General features: G+C 39.1%; 1 protein-coding gene across 2 annotated transcripts; it reads right to left on the bottom strand.

Moving 5' to 3' along the window:
* Positions 1-5,439: 5,439 nt before the first annotated feature.
* prpf18 (PRP18 pre-mRNA processing factor 18 homolog (yeast)) lies at positions 5,440-14,489 on the bottom strand. 2 transcript variants are annotated; one of them, XM_030053668.1, is made up of 11 exons: positions 14,305-14,489; positions 12,843-12,920; positions 12,574-12,600; positions 10,931-11,032; positions 10,720-10,833; positions 9,762-9,908; positions 8,601-8,669; positions 8,220-8,360; positions 8,023-8,094; positions 7,522-7,677; positions 5,440-6,354 (listed from the first exon to the last, which is right to left on the bottom strand). In XM_030053668.1, exons 1-11 carry the CDS (start codon positions 14,368-14,370, stop codon positions 6,274-6,276), a joined length of 1,053 nt encoding a protein of 350 aa, XP_029909528.1. In that variant the 5' UTR covers positions 14,371-14,489; the 3' UTR covers positions 5,440-6,273. The 2 variants fall into 2 exon arrangements, with proteins under 2 accessions (XP_029909528.1, XP_029909527.1); XM_030053667.1 differs by lacking the exon at positions 12,574-12,600 and having other exon boundaries at positions 14,305-14,488.
* Between the last annotated feature and the right edge of the window lie 1,782 nt (positions 14,490-16,271).

Raw genomic sequence — 16,271 nt, 5'->3', positions numbered from 1 at the left:
TGTCAAAGGGGAAGCTGCCATATCCAATTGGATGATCAGAGTCAGTACAGGCTGTCTATATATTTGCTGGTGTAGGACTGGAAGACAGCATGAGATTGCTCTGCCCCAGATGTTTGCCCACAGGAAAGTAAACAAAGAAACCCAGTGACTATTCATGCAAAATAGGAAGCGGGCCCCTTTCCTTATCTGTCCTGTGCCCCCTGTTGCCACACATTTCAGTTTCAGTTTTGTGTTATGTTACAGCGTCCATGCTGATCACTGTTTTGATCTAATGTTATGTGTGCTGCTGACATGGCAGTTAATTTTCACCTCAACTTACCTTTCCATATCTTCCTTATTTCTTCTCCTTTGTTCTCCTCTTTTCTCCCTGAGCTCATATAAAAGGAAGCTGTGTCCATGTACACTATTCACCATGGTGATGGCTCCTTCAAGGGCAAAGACAATTTGTATGGAAAGGCTTTATGCATTGCTGCAGTGTTGCTGCTGAAACTGTAATGAAATGGTGAAGTGAAAGCAGAACAGAGATGATTACACAGAGTTGCACTCCTCTTTCCTTTTCATTTCATACAACTGATTTCTGCCCTCTGATGGCCTGGCAACCTGTCCAGACGTCCTGTACAGGATGTTTTATGCTGCAGCCATCTGTGGCCCCAAGGAGAAATAAGCTATTAAAAAATGAATGGAAAATAGTTTTCTAATTTACACATTATTACAGTGCCTACAAACAGTATTTAGTGCCAGATCCTTTCACTGAAATTTGCTATAATTTTTCCCTTCTCTCTTGCATTGCTGCTGCAGGGATGACCCACCCCTAAATGGCCCTAATACATCACACCTGTCACATGGTTTAGCATTTTAACTAATGCTCTGACCTTTAAGCCCCATTTGAGTCAAGCCAATAAAATTAGAATTTTGAGAGCGGTGGTGACATCAATTTGCCTCTGCAGCTGCTGATATTAGCCTTCACAGGAGAGTGACAGGAGGGTTTATATGCTGCCTAAATACTCTGAGCTACAGAGTCATCTAATACTTTTCCAGAGGTGCCACTGCATATTACAGAAAACACGTGAAGTGATCCAGAGAGAGCAAGAGAGACAAACACCCAGAGAGAGAGAGAGTGAGAGAGAGAGAGAGAGAGAGAGAGTGAGGGAGAGAGAACAAGACAGACAAGAGAGACAAGCTATGCCTCAACAGGTAATTACTTTCCACCTCTGCTCAGGCGCCTGGCAACGATCATAATGGCCAGCCAGTTCAGAACCCACATCAAAAGAGAACTGAAGCTCTAATTAAAGATAGGCAAGCTGGCGGATGACCGCAGACAAGGCATTTCCAGGAAAAATGAATGAAGACTGGTTACCTGGAAACGAAAAGATGGTCTGAAATGTCTCACAATGGTGCACTGATGACCACCTTATAGAAACTAACAATTGTTGTGTTGCTATTCATGCTCGAGGCAGAGTCAGCTGACACAACAGCATATGGTTTCCCAGAAAAGAAACGCTTCAGTTTAAACGCGATGTTAAATAATTAAATGCTTGTTAAATGGATGTGTACACATGCACATGCATATTATATTTAATGATTACATAATGTTTCCATGCATTTGTGGCTACTTTTTCATGGAAAGTGGGATGATTTGAATATGCCACCTAACCCTAACCCAATTATTCCCCCACATAATAAACCATGAAACAATACTCAAGATAACAATCAAGCATCTAAACAACACTTTTGCTTTGATTTCCACATTGGCATGCAAATATATGCAATTACACAGGGCTATGTAGCTAATCCTTCCATGAGGCCTGGGGATTTGAATGTGTTAATGACATTGAGTAGATCCTTCACACGTCCTACTCTCACACAATGCTACCCAGAAACAAAGGGGCACAGAGAGAAGTCTTTTATCAGTTTGGCTAGATCTTATGGCCAGTAATGGGGCTCTGCATAGATCTCAGGTCATTAGAGAAAAATAGGTTGGGCCCTCACAGAAAGAATACAAACACTCATTGTTGTCAGGGAATTCAGACGGTATTAGATCAGCATATCCCAGATACATGGTCACTGCCCAGAGAATGGGATGAGGCCATGTGTTGGTGTGCAGTCCTTACAAAATTACAAAAACAAGCGCACCAAACTTGAGTGAAAGGAGCAGGACCATAGAGAGGAACAGCCAGAGATAACCAGGGCGAGACCCGGGCTTGACATGAATCAGACAGCACACAGTGTGTTAGACTCAAAACACACAGAGGTACTCAGCCTTGTCAGAACAGGTAGAACGCACCAGTGACACAGAACAGCTTGTACTCTGGTGCAGAATTTTTAACTGGTAGAGGCAATGAAAGTGAAAAATGCTTTATTCTCAAAAACTGGATCTTATAGGAGGAGCTGTTGAGAATTTTACAGTTTACTGAGTTCCCTTTGATGTTTAACTTCAGTATTCTCTAGTGTCCAAGTGCACTTTTTCTTGAGTTGCGGGTTAGCATTACAATTAACTCAGTACCCCTTCTGTGCTCATATTGATCACAAAATGGCCTTGAAATAAACTAAGAAAACAGCAAATATGAAAAAAATGGTAAATGAGAACGTAAACCTTCAGTCATCATGCAAGCCCAATCCCTGCACTGTCAATAATATTCAAAGTGCAGTGCTTTAATTTTCTTCTCTTCTCTTCACCTATTCATTTGTTCACCCTTGTTTCATCCTTTTCTCATCCAACACCTCCATTTCCTGCATCTTTTCTTTCCCACTCAGATTGGCTCACGACCCTGCTGTGTCATGCTTAATGCTCACTGCATCAGCATGTGAGGCATGGGGACAATGTGCCAGGCCTAATATATGGGTCATATGGCACACATGGGTCAATACTGTTCACAGATTAATTAAATTAACATAAAAAGTGACCTTTTGGTCTAATCTGAGTCTGAAGTCTGCTTTAATGTGCACAATGTATTTCTCATTCAGTGTTAGACCACACATCTTGTCTTGTGTCCCATTTCTCAAAATGAATGAGTTCTGTTGTGCACTGGTGTTATTGTAATAACCTGGAAGTATTTCTTGTGGATTTGGTATAGTTAGAAAATGAAGCGTTTCAGTCCACGTAGGTTATTTCTAACTCTGGCCTGTTCACCTGGAATAAACTCTCTCCTTTCAGTTTAGGCACAGCTCTGGCCTTGGGAGATAACAGAACTAGCACAGACCTCCAGATAGCACACAAGGAAGACCATTGTTAATTTGAAATGAACTGCAAATACTTTCCATGGGACCATCATTCCAAGGCCTTGGATAAGTAAGAGTCACAGTGGACAGTAGGACAAATTATTAAACTGAACAAATGCCAAAATGGTTAGCTTTCTTTATCTCAAGGATAGGCAGATTAATGCTGCGACTGTGTGCGCAGTTGCTGGTATTTTTTTTTAACAGGCATTTCATGCTCTTGACTTATACTTATAATATACTTCTGTTGTCTCTGTGCTGTAATTACTGCAGTAAAATTATGTTACATCTGATGCCTACAATTAGACTTTAAGCTGGTATGTATTCAGAGGCACAGCTGCAGATGATAGAGTTATGTGTGTGGGTGCTGATAATTGCATATTTCAGAGAAAAATCCATCAGTACTTTGTGAAGGACTTGTATTTGCAGTGCCACCTGTCAGCCTGTGCTCTCCAGCTGAGCCTCTAGTGGTGACGTGCGTTCACAACTGACAGGCACAAACTGTGGTGACGTGGGCTGAGGCAGCTGAGAACACACTAATAACAACAAGGAACAGATCAAGTCACCATGGTTACTCAGCGTAATAAGGTCACAGTTTTCTGTCTCTGTTATCAAACTATTGGAAGAGGTTTCCATCAGCGACCAGGATTTACAGGTTGGATTTATCTATAAATGTATCTCACACAGGCGTCACCTTCTAAGAGGACTCTATTGCCACTCATCTAGTTGCATCAGTGCACTGAAAATGTGCATGTGAAGCGTTGCCATCTCTTTTTCCCAAGAATGAAACTACTGGCCATTAAAAAAGTAGCTAGAAGGCACAAAATGCATAGATTTGAATAATTATGACATCACACTTTCATTTGCATATCTGGAGGGTGATGTTCTGAAAAGAAAGCCATATCAAAAGTGAAGTCTGTTCATATAGACAAATCACAAGCAAAATATTTACATATGTACATGGTTCTATCTTGTAAATATTTATTTATGTATAAGATAGAATCATACTATGTACACATTTATAACAGTCTATCAGACAAATTCACACAGGCATCGCCCTCTAATGGGCTCTATTGTCTCTCATCTCATTGTGTCGGAGCACTGAAAATGTGCATGTGAAGTATGCATCTAATATGCAAGCTATATATGTATATGTGTACACACACACATGCACATACACAGTCCAGGGGGACCTGGACCGAATGGGGGGGGCCTGCAGACATGGACAATATGAGGACACCATTAGGGAGATATTCTCATGGCAAATAAGGCAGGGCATGCCACAAACCACGAAATCTGCAGAGTCTCTGCTCTCTCAAAACACAGCATATTCCAGGCCTGGAGGTCACAGGGGTCAAGATGTGGGACCATGGTGGATGAGAAGAGATTGCAACCAAAGATTGTGTGATCTGGATCCTATTTGTGACACCAGAAATGGACCTTTTTGCCATGAGGGAAAACATCAGTTTACAGTAAAATCCACCCTTTGGAGTTTATATGCTTTAGTGAGTGTCCCAGCCATCAAAGCTTGAGCAGTAATGGGGTATATTAGATGTATTCTTTCAAGACGACAGACTTCCTCTCTTTTCCTGAGTTTATTTAGACTTTTAGCAACTTTTATCAAAGATGTAAAGAGGAAAACACTTTAGGCAAGTTTTGTAACAAGAGCCTGAACTGACGCATCCGTCTAGTCTGTTTACCAGTCAACACTAAAATGTTTAGATTTACATTCAGATGATAACTGACACTGACGTATTTGCAAATTAATTTATAAGAGGACACATTGAAAGTGTCTAAAACTGAATGAATAATAAACATCTAACGGCATATAATCTTTTTCAAGCACTTAAAGATATCATGAGGTACAGCTAATCAGTTCAAAACAGAAAAGATACAGGTTAACTCAAGCAGAGCTAAATGAGTGCATCTAAAGCATATCTCAGCAAATAGTCTGATCATTCTCACAGTTTATTCTATTTCAAGCTGTCAAAGTCCTGTAAAGGGAGTAATTTCTGTTGGGATTTCCATAAATGCCCCATAAATGCTCAACAAGTAGCAGTCTTTGGAATTTGTAACATCACTTTTCTGAAAAACAGATGGTGGCTAAAAATAGGCCTGCTCTGCAGTGCAGCTGCAGCTGCAAAACAAGAGAACAAATTAATCTTGGGAAAGGGAATCTCACTTTCATACTGCATGAAAACTAAAAACAACCATGACACTTGGTATTTTAAAACAGTACTTTTTATTCCAATAATATGCACTGATATAAGTCAGCTGTACTTTTTATTGGTTTTAGCTGCTGTCACCTGAAAAAATATGCATTTCGAATCAAACCCCTGTATGAATTTGAACATGTTCATTTAAATAAAAATGTCTTAGATGTAATACAACTTACACCGTTTGACCTTCCTAGGCAACATCTTGCTTTAGACATAATGAAAAGTGAACTTTCAAAGGGTTATTTACAATGCTTGTCACTATCACAGAGAAGTGCTCCTTTTACAGCCTAGAAAAAGAGCAGTAAATAAGAATTCAGTCCTAATCAGCACCCACAAATGCACATATGACCAAAGTGGATAACTGGATTCACTCAAATTAATGGGTGTAGGAAGGCATCCATCCACTTTGTGCATACACACATCTGTCAGTTTCCCATGTGTTTGTCAAAGGTGGGTCCAGGTGTCTTTGAGGAAGCTCTCTAGCCAATATAAAAATGTTATTACCATTAAACTCAGGAGTTTGGTACTCTGACTATACAATAGATTTCACTCCCCCACAATTCTATTTCCAACCAAATTAGGCATTTACTCAGCAGGGAAAGTCCAGCCTTGGTCCTTGGTCGAAAATGTTTTGAGAAATACATGCCACAGCCACACTTGCCCTTTAGCATCTGATCTTGCCAGAACAAAATAACTGGACTGGTGGGAACATTCCCAAATTGGACTTATCCTGTATTGTGACACAATGGGTTTAACCACTATAGGACAGGAGTTGCACTGAAAAGACAAGAATAACTATGGCAAATGATTTATACATGTGTACTGACATTACTTCAACTTATAGAGCATTGTACTCCACACACTTTGAGGGATCAGTTGAGAAGTGTTTCTGGCAGATGGTCATTAGCCTCTTCAGCCCCTATGGAAAGAAACACAAAACAAAGGTAAGACAATGAGGATGAGGTAACTGAAAATGCAATGCGGGGTCTATTACATAGCACTGTTGTTTGTGTGAAAACCTTGTAAAGTTTGGTATTTTCATGTTTTAGCTGCTACTTAAGGATTTTAGGGGTTGAGAAAATTGTATGACCCTTTGGGCTTTCAGAACTCATTAGATTAACTCAAAAAACGTGTGTCAATCTGAAAATAAGGTTGTTTTTCTTAGTTCCTAAAAAGTTGGGATTCAAGGTTTTCGCCTGACAGTGATGATAGGTTACTGAATTCCATTCTTAATCCCTATTTGGAGGGATTTGTTTTACGGGCGGGGGTGGGGGGTAAAGTAATCATTACTGGAGCAGTTGGTAATTTTAGTTCTATCTCCATGTCATGTCTAATATTTACTGAGTCTGCTCAGGCAAGTAATAACTGAAGCCTCTTTAACCTCCTGAAAAATTCTCAGTAATAAACAAACAAACAAACTCCAAGAAATCTAGTTCCAGCTGAACTGAGATGACATTTTTGTCAATCCCATTCTAGCGACAGCTAGAATAGGGATTTTTTAGGACTCTGGCATTTCTCTAAAACAATTAATAAAGATGTTGATAGCCATGGTAGATTTTTGTTGCGATGACAACATGTACTGCAAATGAAGTAGACAGTCCAATCCACTGTTGCCAAGTGATAAATTTAGCATTTCTTCAGACCCCCCAGCGACTTCACTTCTCTAAAGCACCTCGCAAACAAATCTAGCTGCTTTTTCAAACCATGGGGACAATGTCAAAATGTTGATTCCTTAAGGATTTGACAATGCATACATCTATGCCACTTGCTTGCAAAATCAAAGGCAATGTGATGATCACAACATTTCCCCTACAGAGTGTAGCCTCTCTCTTGGCTGAAAGGGGGCTTTTTTAGTGAATACTGACATTAAAATCTGCGTATGAAAAGAGTTTATCAACTTTTTGAACAGTCAGTAGTTGCTTTTCTTGGAAGACAGTTGTCAAAACTGCTTTCATCTCTGTTGAAACTGATTACTGCGACTAAGATCTCTTAGTGCATGCAAATTGTTCATTGACTGTCCTGAAAATTAATCCTGTCCCAAAGGGCTAGAAAAGCTATCCACAGGTTAGAAATTTCAGGATCTCACCTGGATGTATTTTCTTTGTGTCTCATCGTTGAGGACGTGGGCCACATGTTTGGAAAAGATCTTCTCTCGTCCTGTACGGGCGTGGATACCCACCATGGTCACACCAATAGGCCAGGGAGCATTACCAATGGCCATCTGTAGATATGCATCATTTGCCTGGAAAGAAATACACAGCCACACAAAATATCTTAATGTCACGACCCCAAAATTACGACACAGTTGTAACTAGATAAAAAACAAATTAAAGTTAAGGCACACACCCATGTTATGATGACATTAGGAGATATTTGGAGATGTGGGGGGAAAATATGTATTCATGTTTTACAATAATATCTGTTTATGATTATCATTAAAATCATGTAACCATTTTAAATGCATATTCTAGATTCAAGAACAGTGTGCGGTCACTTTTGTCTCAAATTAACTGTTTTATGATCAGCACCTCAAAGTAGACTAACAGTGTGTGTCTCTATCCTCCTGTGTAGACAGATATTAACGCACCTTGACATATTCTCTCTCCAACATGAATTTGATGATGTCAGTGATCGACTCTTTGATGTCAGCTGGTAAACTCTGAAAGAGATAATAATACAATTAAAAAACTGTAAAAAAAATAACACACCAAATATCGATCAACACATGATTGCATCAACATGCATATTACTGTGGCTTGTTTGTCGCTCTCCATGAGGTTTTACCTTCTTCCTCAGCTTCCTGAAAAGAGGCTTCAGGTAAGACTCAGTCTGTGAGTGGGTGGCACTTGCCAGCTTGCCCTGGACGCTGCGCTTCACATGGTCCTCTCGGCTGTTCAGATCTTTGGCCCAAACACCAAGAAGAAACTGCAACACCATAACAAGAGTGGAATATTAGCAGTTACGTCCTAAATGCATGCATATATCATAAAATTAAATGTATAACCAACACACAATTATTTGCAAACTATTTAAGAATAAAATAAGATAAAATAAAAGATAAGATAAAATAAGAATAAAATCCATTGCATTAACAATAATACAAACATTTATTATCCAACAGCTCCCTCTAGATCCAAAGTCAGAGCATGGCATTCTCAGTCTTACCCTCAAAACTTTGTCAATAACATCCTGGTCTCTGTTATCATCTCCTGTGCCCAGGGTTTTGCCGAGAGCCTGTGGTTGCAGCATCAGAGATAAGCTGAATTAGATCGTTTATTAGTCATACTCGCACTAGGGATCATTATTTTAATTGTCAAACTAGTTGATAAACATTGCACTGGTCAGCATGATTCCTTAAACAAACAACAACAACATTCAAGTGAGTCTGGGTACAAAACCAGGGACTGCCCCAAACGTCATCGGGGGGAAGTGCTGGTCAAACAGTGTGAGATCATCAGAATTCTGTCCGCACCATAAGATGCAGATGCTTTCTTCTTTTAAACATGTTTAAAGAGGATTAAGTAATAAAACATTAATTACTTACTGCATTACAGTATACAGAATGAAAATCATTTATAGACCGTAAAAAAATAATTACTCATTTGATTTATGCTGGCACTTGTGCTATTTTTTATAGTCAGTACTCCTGTGAGGCTATCTTAATCCTGCCCCACTCAAGCAGGGTCTTCACTCATCACTTCTTTCATGTTGTTAAGAAATAAATCAATTACAACATAAATACCGACGACATCAGCTCCTAACATCTGACCATCTCTAAAACAGAACACAGATACTTTGCCCATTTTCTTGGTGGCACCTTGTTTTGGCTGATAACTGTGGCTTGTAACATCAATAACTGCTTGGTAGGGAGAAAAGGAGAGAAGAAAGAAAGAGAGAGAAAGGGCGAGGGAGTGGGTGACAGTGGGCGTTGAAGAGCCGATAAGAGGTTTTTATTAAGAAGCAAAACACAAGTTTATAAAATGTAGAAGTAAAAAAAAACAAGGTCATTCAAAAAGCCCCCACACACAAAAGAATAAATCACAACACACAACTACCAATGTACTGAAAACCTCAGGAAAAATGCACCGCCCTCCTTAGAGCCCAATTAAAAATTACATCAACCTTTCCCTGCCAGCAAAAAACAGACAGAGAACCCTCACCTAGAAATTTTGGAATAGTCACTTAGTAAGTAGCTATTAACAAAAGGGAAACCGTTCAATGTTCACTAAGCCCCTCACTTATTCAAATCAAACCACCAGAACATGAGCTAATCTGTTCGATTGGTGTGTCCCACTCTGCCTCCATGACTCTGTGCACTGTGTGTACCTCTAGTTCCTCTATCGTTGTGTTCTCCTCATGCACTTTCAGGTCGTGCTGTGTGTCCATTTCTCCGGACTCTGTTCCTCCAACGATCTCATTCAGGTACTGCTGATCAATTTTGTCCATGGCTGCCTTCAGGTCATTCCTCAAGCCCTGGAAATAAACATCACCAGCCAACATCATCATAACCATATCTTAGATGGTATACAAAGAGGAACAAAATCACAGAAATATCACTGTTATTATTATAACTTTTATGTCCTGCCCCAGATTTAGACTTGTACCTTAAACTGTGTCAAATGAATATACTCTGCCTAAAAATGACGACAATTAAATCATACCTAATATTACAGGAGATAAGGATTCAGTTTAAAATGAAACTAAAGCTCCTTTCACACTGGACTAATGATCCTGGAAATATGCAAAATGAATCTTGGAAACTTGGATGCCTTATTTGTCATTGGCACCAATTTATAGTATTGGTGCTAACTGGTACTAATGCATAGTATGTTACATTAAAAAAAAATCACTGGGATAAGATATTACTCCATCAACACAAAAAACATTATACTTATATCCACATTTCAAGAAATATAATCAACCTCATCGGTTCAACAGAGATACTGTATCTGGGGATTTATGTCACCTGCCATGCTGAGCACAGAATGTACACAAGATTCAAGATTCAAGATCAAGATTTCAAGAAGTTTATTTGTCACATGTTTGCTTTTGATGATGCTATAAGACAGGAGGCAATGGAGAAGTCACAATTACTGAAGTATACTTGTGTGTGCTAGTCTGTCACGGATCAGGTGAAAACTGTAAAGACGAGTGATTTTCCTGCGTACAAGGCAGAGTCAGTTGCTTCCTGAACAGGATGGACACGGATCAATCTACACCAATATTCCCAAATGTTGTGTTTGAGAGGGCTATGAATCCACCCCCAAGAGCGGCTCAGTCCTACCTTGTTTACTTCTGGGGCCAGAATCTCAATCTTCCTGAGTCTCTGGAAGGCATCATAGTCTGACTCTCCAAACAGTCGGATTGGTTCCCCTCGTTCTCGAAGACGACGGATAACCTGCACAAACACAACGATGCAAGACATGCATTTAGCCACATGTGATTTAGGAAAAAAATAATTGAGAGGTTGGGGTTAATATTCCAGTTTGACTCACCTCCTGTCGTGACAGTGTCATCGGCAACTTCTCCTCTGTTAGCTCCAGTTCTAACACTGGATTGGTTGAAGTCGATGGCTCATCCTCCTCCTTCTTATCAGTCTTCAGGATGACACAAAGGGAATGGACATATACATAAGTCAGAAATGAACTCTGATTATACAGCATGTGGAGAGCCAGAATGTGATTATAATGAAAGCATATCTCCTTCCTGGACCAATTTAAATAAAACTGGTTGTACAATTGTTTGTGGTGGGTTGTGTAAAAGGTCAAGCGTCTCAGGCTTCATTTTAAAATGAAACCTAGGGATTAAAGACGCTATGTGTCACTCTAAGATTATTTAACTGTAAGAGCTCAAGCTCCTGTCTGACTCACCTGCAGCCCCACAAGTAGCACCGTTTATTTACCCAAACAAGTAAGGATGTTGCATTTTACCATTTATATCATGATTTTTATACTGTGGCATTTCAGTGCTGGCTGAACCACCTACCTAACTGTGGGCAAAATGTGTTCAGACTTTCTGCAGCATAAAGTACTGCAACAAGAAAACTTCAAATGTGCTGCCAAATCATGCTTTCATAGGCACATGCATCTCAGCACTCTTAGATTGTGGTTTGAAAAGCACAATCTAAAAGAACAAACAGAAACTGCTCACAAAAAGCCTTCCAAATGCACAATGGACCTTGTTCACATAAATATACTGCATGTATACAAGGAGCATAGCTTAATAAGTTGGACCTCTTAGGCCTTTTGCTGAAAGTAAAATAGAAATCCAGTTTTCCCAAGAGCAACTGCTACAAGGCAATGAAAAACTAGTGACACAAAACCAGGGAAAACTGAAAGCTGGTATGACTAAAAGAGCTGCTGTCACAGACTGAGATGCAACATAAGAAGCGCAGCTTGACGGCTGAGGTTTTCTTTGTTTGTTTTTGCTTTTTTTTCAGTTCAGTATCTCATGCTGAAATCCACACTGCGGCTGTGTCCCAGTTTGGTTTGGTGGCTTCCTTTCCTTGTCTCCTTTCTTGCTGATATGTGGAAGTTGCTGAGTTGATAAACAGTTTCTAGGATTTGTTTGGTACAGCAACTTGGCATATAAGGCCACCATGTTACAGTGCCAGAGGTTGAAAAAAAATATGAACAGTGGATCACTACAAGTTGTCCTGGGTTGAAGATGAAATATAGGAGGAATGTTGTTCACGACATCCAGATAATTCAGATATATTTGGGTAAACTCATATTTTCAAATACTTTCATGTAATTAGTTAGATTTTTTTTCGCCTAACTTTGATGCACTACTAGAAAGAAAGATAAATATGTATATATATATATATATATTTGGTAAGAAAGCAAATGAAAAAGGCAAATTTACCACCAGACACAGTGATCAACTTATAACTGGTGATAATTTCTGATATACAAAGCCTAATTATCATTTTAGTCTATAACCTAGAGATGTCTAAGTATCATGGCCTCAGCTGGAATACAAAAAGGTGTCTCCACCAAGATTTTGGGCCTTAATCCTCACCAGTCTTTGGGGACTGGTGAACTTTGAGAAAAGGTGCCAAGGAAGGGAAGGTTTTTGGAACACAGTATATTTGATCCTTCCATCATGCATCCTGCCAGCTACCTTCACAATCCCATACCTGGCTCTCAGGAGTCTCTCTCTGAACCTACAGATGCAGGCAGCAGAGGCAGGTTGGGGGAAAAACAGCACAGTAAACACAGACAAGTACTGATTTACACCTGAGTAATGCCTGAACGTTTTTGAATCTAAAAAATACCAAGCTGAAGTACAGTATTAGGCACAGAATGATGGGTTAGGGCTAGGAAGACCGGCTCCCTGAGATAAATTTAGAAAAATTACCTGTGTGTGAGACTGTGACAGAGAGATCACGAGGACAACAAAATTTACCTTGTATCCGCATCTCTTGTAATAATCCTCTTCTTCCTTGCGTGCAAGTTCAGCTCTTTTGAAGAATTTTTTTGAATCCTGGAAACAAATAGCTTGTTAGTTTGTAGTCAACTTCAAACACAATGAAACACAACACAATGTCCAACACAGTGGAAGATCATTCCCAAATAAATGGGCATGATGTACAACCTCATGATTTTGGATAAATAGTTGAGGTCCAGTCCATGGTGGCATGCAATGATAACATTTTTACAATAAATACACTAACTCAGCGTGCTTATTTTTGAGAAGTGTGGGAAAATATTCACTTAAGCATTGTGATTCTTTTTTTTTTTTTTTTTTTTATGTTTTTAAATATATTTTTAAGCAAAGGCAAAGACAGCTAAAATGGTGTAGGCTATGTCTGCATACTTGGGCCTAAACAGTCAGACTCTTGTGGATTCAGTGAACCCAATTTTCTTCATATGTGATGATGTCAGTTCTATAATAGCCATTTCACAAGAGTGACTTAACATCACTGTATAACCCTATTGTGACTTTTAAGATAATAAAAGCTTAATGAAACTTTACATCCACAAATTAGAGGATAATTAAAAAAAAAAAAAAAAAAAAAAAAAAAAAAAACTAAAATAGCAGAAAATCATAACATCAAATCAGAATACTTGTTAAACTGGCACCCAAATATCATGACAGTACTGAATCTTGAGATAAACATAAAAATATTGTTCTAGCCCTTTTTGCATGTGTCATTATAATACTGTAGGATCACTAATAATACAAAAAGTTACTCATTAGTAATGCACCAATTCTGAAATTTAAGATTTAGTATTTCATCGTGAGGACAGGTTAGAAGTAGACTCTAACCATCTGAAAAAGTCAGTTCCCACACAGGAAACCACGTGTGACTGTGCGTGGACTGAAATATGTAAGTGTGTTAATGTTTCCTTTATTCTCACATGAGTTTTTAAGTGAGTATATGGAAACAAATGGCCAACAGTGGTATCTCATCCCGATTAACACTGAACACAGCACTCCAACAACATTTTCTACTGATATTAAACTTTTTAGGCATGGTGGTGAAGGAAGTTTTTAGTTTACGTCCCACTGCTGAAGCTCTGGAGGAGTACCACAGCTGACTGAATATTTCTTTACAAGAAACAGCGGTAATTATTTAAGCTGTTTCGTTTAGTTTAGGGTGATATGGCGATTGTGTAACGTTATGCTAATGGTGGCACAGCTGTGTTTTAATCTACATTGCTGTCAGATAGCTTTAAATTTGCGTTTAGTGTATTCACACGTGTTATTTCCATTATGTCAGGTCCGCTATTGTCTGTATAAGTAATCAATACGTGTGAAAACATGATTGATTCTAAGACCACAAGGCTTTTCTGTTTATTCTGCTACAGCAACAAAGCTAACGTTAGCTAGCTAACAACAACAAGCAAGTTTAACAGTCACTCACAGCGACAAGTCCTTTCTCTTCGACAATTTTTCGTTTCCTTGCGATCTCAGCTTTGAGTATATCCATTTCAGTCCAACAATACTGACAGTTACTGTTTAATTTCTATAAAGTAACCAGCCAACTACACATAAAAACGCTACAACGCAGAGACGAAAATGTTCGACTCGGAAGTCGCGTCACTACGACGCAATATGGAATTTCAAAATAAAAGTTCCTGTCCTGAACGTAGACTGTGCTGACAAATTTATTTTGAAAGGCATAGTAATGGTGGTGTTTTAAAATGTTTTTAAATATTTCAAAATGTGTAAATGGGTGTATTATTTTGTCTGCCTTATGCTAACAGGCTACGACTCGCTCATGGCACTGAATGCTGGTGTGTGTGTGTGTGTGTGTGTGTGTGTGTGTGTGTGTGTGTGTGTGTGTGTGTGTGTGTGTGTGTGTGCGTGTGTGTGTGTGTGTGTGTGCGCGCGCGCGCGCGCGCGTGTATAAGGCTTCTGCAGCAGTGAGCGTTTCTTGTGGTTTTGCGTGTGTGTAGGCCTACAACATGATGCGAATTCAAGAAACAACAAAACTGAGCTCTCTGTCTTAAATTTGTGCTACTATTTTAACCCAAAGACGTCTCTCTTTTTGTCCAAAACAAATCCATTTCCAGAACAAACCACCAGGATTTATTCCCCGAGCCATTAATAAAGAGACTACAAGTCCGAAGTGAAAACACGTATAAATGAAAATTATTCTCTTCGCTTGTGTTCCTATATGAGGTATGAATATAGATGACAACTGAGCAGCAAACTGGGCATTCACACTCCTACAGAGGCGGGTTGTGGAAAAGAGAAAATGCTCTATTCCAAAGTGAAATATTAATAGTGGACGTATTGGAGTGTTTAGAAGAATAGCCTAAATTTATTTCTCAACAATATCGTGTTGGTTAAAAAAAAAAGCAATAAAAATGCCTGTTGAGTAGCCTACGTATTTACCTATTTCAACTGAATAATAATAATAATAAAATCTTTTATTGCATCTGAGCTGAACATTTAGCTGTCACATTGCTGGATTGGCTGCACCCTGAAAAATACAAACTAAAAAAAAAAAAAGCAGTAGCTAAAGTGTCGCTTTTAAAATTTTAACACATGGGTAAAATCAATTTAACAACCCAAAAGTCCTTCTTATCATCCTATTATAATTACCACAACATCTTTCCATTCTGCAGCAACTGTCAGGTTTGGGGAGAAAAAGGCAGATAAGCAGAGTAACAATGAGTTCCAACTTAGTCTTAAATCTGTGTGCACAAGGACAAAGTTACTAATCTGAGCTTTTTATTTGAATTTTATGCCTGAGGATGACGGGTTGATGGGGAAATGACATTATTAAACTCAGTTCTTCAGCACTGATTTGCTCCTGTCATTACTGAGCCCCAAAAAAAAGGGTTCTCCTTTTTTGAGGGTGGCAGTCTGCACTGTGATTCACTGTATCAGGTTCAAACGCACAGACCTGGATTAACAGCTGCCAGAAAAGCTATAAAATAAAAGCTACAGCTCAGTTTATAAGATTAAATAAGGGATCTGAGCACCGGTAATCAAGTTAAGATCAGTGCTTCAAGGCACCTGTCACAATGAAATCTGCATGTCTGCTCTGCAAAACTGCAGGCTACAAATTCAAATCATTTGTAACTGAAAGCAACAAAAATAACACGAGTAAAATCATGGCAATCTGGGAATTTAAGGGGGGAAAAGTTTCTCTGCAGCCGACCAAATGATAAAGTGGTCTCATTACACCTCTTGTTCAGATTCCAGTCCATTGTTTGGACACTGGTGGCAAATGTCTGACTCGACCTTTCAGATGAGAACATACCATCAGGTGGCGCAAAGGGATGTGACGAATTTTTAATATTAAAGTCATTAATTTATTTACATAGCGAAAAAGGACCAGCCTCACGATGGAAACAGGAATACCTTACACACTGATGT

The sequence above is a fragment of the Myripristis murdjan genome, chromosome 6, assembly GCF_902150065.1.
Source record: "Myripristis murdjan chromosome 6, fMyrMur1.1, whole genome shotgun sequence".
NCBI classification, from domain to species: domain Eukaryota; kingdom Metazoa; phylum Chordata; class Actinopteri; order Holocentriformes; family Holocentridae; genus Myripristis; species Myripristis murdjan.
The sequence above is the reverse complement of the archived record's forward strand: the minus strand, read 5'-3'. Positions and strand labels throughout refer to the sequence as shown.

Excerpts from the sequence above, each read along its gene's own strand:
- prpf18 (XM_030053668.1), bottom strand. The coding sequence starts at position 14,370 with ATGGATATACTCAAAGCTGAGATCGCAAGGAAACGAAAAATTGTCGAA. Across the intron at positions 8,670-9,761 it reads CAACGATAGAGGAACTAGAG|GCTCTCGGCAAAACCCTGGG; the intron begins GTACACACAGTG and ends CTGCAACCACAG. Across the intron at positions 6,355-7,521 it reads CACAAAGAAAATACATCCAG|GGGCTGAAGAGGCTAATGAC; the intron begins GTGAGATCCTGA and ends TTCTTTCCATAG.